The sequence below is a fragment of the Protobothrops mucrosquamatus genome, unplaced genomic scaffold (assembly GCF_001527695.2).
Source record: "Protobothrops mucrosquamatus isolate PMUCROS unplaced genomic scaffold, P.Mucros_1.0 scaffold6298, whole genome shotgun sequence".
Lineage (NCBI taxonomy): Eukaryota > Metazoa > Chordata > Lepidosauria > Squamata > Viperidae > Protobothrops > Protobothrops mucrosquamatus.
Window position 1 is genome coordinate 35710 of NW_015392126.1, and position 4189 is coordinate 39898.

Here is a 4189-nt window from a genome sequence, read left to right on the forward strand (position 1 = left end):
ATAGAATAGAATAGAATAGAATAGAATAGAATAGAACCTTAGAGATCTTTTAGTCCAACCCCCTGCTCAGGCAGGAAACCCTGTACAATTTCAGACAAATTTTTGTCCAGTCTCTTCTTTAAAGCTTCCAGTGTTGGAGCATTCATAGCTTCTGGAAGCCAATCGTTCCACTGGTTAATTGTGTTCACTGTCAGGAAACCTCTCCTCAGTTCTAGGTTGTTTCTCTTCTTGATTAGTTTCCATCCATTGCTTCTTGTCCTGCCCTCAGGTGCTTTGGAGAAGAGGTTGACCCCCCTGTTCTTTGGGGCAGCCCCTGAGATATTGGAACGTTGCTATCATGTCCCCCCTCGTCCTTCTCTTCGTTAAACTAGACATACCCAATTCCAGCAACCATTCCTTATATGTTTTAGCCTCCAGTTTTGGTCTTCTCTGCACTCTTTCTTGATTCTCAACATCTGTAACAAATATCATCCACAAATGCTAACAATATAGATCATTTGCATTCACAATTTCAAATTATCTGAAAGTGATCTCAGGAAAGGCAACTTCACTCCAGTGCCGGGAGATGTGGGCCTCTAAGAAATCCTGTCTTAATTAAGGAATTTTAGACTGCATGAGGAATTTTCCAGCCTTGTTTATAATGAATTCCTTTATAGTGACAAATCTGTATTACAAGTCCCAAATTCTGGCTCAACCTCGACTGGCCTTCAAGATCTCTTCCTGTAATCCTTGTCTTTCTTGCTTTCTTGTCTCAGCAGTCACAGAATCTGGAGCTCCAGCAGGAAGTGGCTTTCTCTGATTTCCTAGAGAGCTTTTCCTCCTAACCATGGAAATGCTTCTTTTAGGCTTTCACATCGTCCAGTTGATGGTCTTCTGTGAAGTGGGGGAAGATGGGAAAAGTAGCGGCCACTGGGAGTACGGCTATGATGGGCGGCATTTCCTTGGCTACGACATGGGGACCGGCATCTGGACAGCAGCTGACAAAGAAGCCCAGTGGCACAAGCAGAGGGCTGAAACCTACATCAAGCATCGTTTCACAGATTACCTGGAGAATATCTGCACGGAGTGGCTGCAGAAGTATGACCACTACAAATCAGAGATATCCTTGAGTGAAGGTATGGAGAAACAGCCAGAGAGAAAGTATGGGAGCTGCATCTGCTTAGGTGTTGCAAATGTTTCCTGTGTAGGCTTGCTGGCAAAGAACAGGCCAGATGACCCAGTTGGCTTGTTTTCTGCTGGCAATCGTCAGCCGATGTGCTGCCCCACTCACTCACACCTAGGTAACTCTGGTTTAGTGAGTTTATTAATGTTCCCCAGTAATTCTCTTTACCAATATTCAGAACTGTCCCTATAGGCCCAGCCACAAGCAAGCCAAGATTAGTCCACAAAGCAACTGGTCAATAGTCCACAAATAAGTGAAAGTTGTTCAAACAAATAGCTCCAACAAACAAACTTAAATCCACCAGACCAAAATAAAATACACACTCAAAAGCTCACTTAGCAAGAAAAGTTCAGAGTCTCCAAGGCACGATTCCAAACAGTGAAGCAGGAAGCATGATGATGAAAGAAACAGCCGGCAGTAACGCCTCCCTATTCCTGCTGTCCTAAATAGCCAGTTTCCCAGTGCAGCCCATCAAGACGGGCAGGGCCTTCTCCTCTCGAGTAGTCTGGCTGTCCTCCGCTGCTCCTGCCTTTTCTCTGCCCTGTGTGCTCTCGGATCAGGTGCAGAAGGCAGTTCCTCCTCCTCCTCTTTGCTGGCCGTCTGCCTCTGCAGGCTTTCCCCAGCTGAAGCCTCCTCTGATCCTCTTTCGGCTGGCTGTTCAGAGTCATTATTTAACTGAGCGAGGAAGAATCTGGGGAGTCGTCCAAGCGATTACAGCCTTGATGCTGCCCTTGTTTTTAGCCCTCTCTGATATTTTTTTTTTAAAAAATCAGTCTCTAGAAGTGGAAATAGTAGTGTCAATCTTGTAAGGCAGACATGTCAAACACAAGGCCCGGGGGCCGGATGCGGCCCGCAAAGTGGTTTCATGTGGCCCGCGAAGCCATCCTGGAAACAGTGAGGGAACGGCCCCCACTCCTTGGCCCTGGCCTAGGCCGGCTGGGAGCCAATGTACAATTTTGTGGTGGCCATCTATGCTGAAATGCATTCAGTCTTAGCTCCATAAGCCCCCCCCCACATGGCCTGAGAGGAACAGTGTGGCTCCTCCAGTGGACCATGCCTTGGCACTTGCCCTGATCCCACCCCCTTCTGCCAGAGACCCTCAGATCTGTCCCACTCTTGCCCAGGCCCCCACAGGCACCCTTGACGCGAATGATATAGAGCTGGCCACACCCACCCAGTATGCCACACCCACTCCATCCACACCCGCCCACCCAGTAGGCCGCACCCACCCTGGCCAAACCCACCCGGCCCCCTGTGGGCAACCACAATGCTGATGTGGCCCTCAATGAAATTGAGTTTGACACCCCTGTTTTAAGGGAATCCAGACAGGAAACAGGACCAAAAGAGTTAATTCGAATCAAATCAAATGTGCTGCCCCACTCACTCACACCCAGGTAACTGTGGTTTACTGAGTTTATTAATGTTCACCAGTAATTCCCTTTACCAATATTCAGGGTCTCCAGTGCACGATTCCAAACACAGTGAAGCAGGAAGCATGACGAGGAAATAAACAGCCGGCAAACTGACACGTTCCCAGTAACGCCTCCCTATTCCTGCTGTCCTAAATAGCCAACTTCCCAGTGCAGCCCATCAAGACAGACAGGGCCTTCTCCTCCGGAGTAGTCTGGCTGACCTCTGTTGCTCCTGCCTTTTCTCTGCCCTGTGTGCTCTCGGATCAGGTGCAGGAGGCACTTCCTCCTCCTCTTCGCTGGCCGTCTGCCCCTGCAGGCTTTCCCCAGCTGAAGCCTCCTCTGATCCTCTTTCGGCTGGCTGTTCAGAGTCATTATTTAACCGGGTTCCCAATGTGTCAGGAACGGGCTCATCCTGCCTTGAGCTTATCTCCAAGAAAGAATCTGGGAAGTCGTCCAAGCGATTGCAGCCTTGATGCTGCCCTTGTTTTTAGCTCTCTCTGATATTTTTTTTTAAAAAATCAGTCTCTAGAAGTGGAAATAGTAGTGTTGTAATCTTGTAACGGAATCCAGACAGGAAGCAGGACCGGAAGAGTTAATTTGAATCAAATCAAATCAACTTGATTTGGCCACAGGTGATTAGACACACAAGGAATTTGTCTCCGGGACAGGAACACCCAGTGTACTTGCAAGGCAACAGAGAAAATAATAATACAGCTCGACTTACAGTCAAATTGAGCCCAAAATTTCTGTTGCGAAGCAAGAACTTTGTTAAGTGAATTTTGCCCCATTTTACGACTTCTTATAGTTGTTAAGTGAATCACAGCAGTTGTTAAATGAGTAACACGGTTGTTAGGATAATATGGCTTCCCCGCTGACTTTGCTTGTCGGAAGGTTGTAACAGGTGATCATATGACCCCTGGACACTGCAACCATCATGAATACAAGTCAGTTGCCAAGCATCTGAATTTTGATCATGTGCCCATGGGGATGCTGCAACGGCCGTTAAGTGTGAAAAACTAAGTCACTTTTTCCTGTGCTGTTGTAACTTTGAACAGTCACTAAATGTTGTCAGTCGAGGGATACCTGTATTTAATAAAGTGCTTTTATGTTTGTTTTTGAAACAAAACTATTCAAAGCAGCTTGATTTATTTGTAGACTCCTAGAGTTCTGGTTGCATGTGCGATGCACAAGTCAAGCTGATTTCCGGGGAGGCTCAATTTTGATTCTAACCCCCCTTTTTCCCCCCAGTTCCTCCAGTGGTGACAATGAGCAGCAGGACAGAAGCTGATGGTATGGAGAGGCACGTCTGCCGAATCCACGGCTTCTACCCCAGGGAGATCGATGCCTCCTGGACGAGGGATGGGGAATTCTGGCTGCAAGACACCTTCCATGAGTCTCTGGCCCCCAACTCAGATAGGACCTACTATTACTCGCTCGGAATCCAGATCGATCCCAAGGAGAGGGGCCGCTATCGGTGCCACGTGGAGCACGATGGCTTGCAGCAACCTCTGGACCTGGAACTGAAGGGTGAGAGGCTGCAGGGAGGGAAAGGCTGGGCTCTTTTTACAGCTGGAGGATTATGGGAGAGAAATTGTGCCCAGATATATAATAATAA

At 47.8% G+C, this 4189-nt stretch overlaps 1 protein-coding gene across 1 annotated transcript in view; it reads left to right on the forward strand.

Annotated features, from left to right (window-relative positions):
* LOC107300169 (class I histocompatibility antigen, F10 alpha chain-like) overlaps window positions 1-4101 on the forward strand; it is a gene marked incomplete at its 3' end in the record, with an annotated part of 10307 nt that extends 6206 nt beyond the window's left edge. Inside the window, exons 3-4 of the mRNA XM_015829510.1 lie at window positions 846-1115; window positions 3823-4101. Of these exons, the coding sequence (XP_015684996.1) occupies window positions 846-1115; window positions 3823-4101 (549 nt within the window). The remainder of the gene's footprint in view (window positions 1-845; window positions 1116-3822) is intronic.
* Between the last annotated feature and the right edge of the window lie 88 nt (window positions 4102-4189).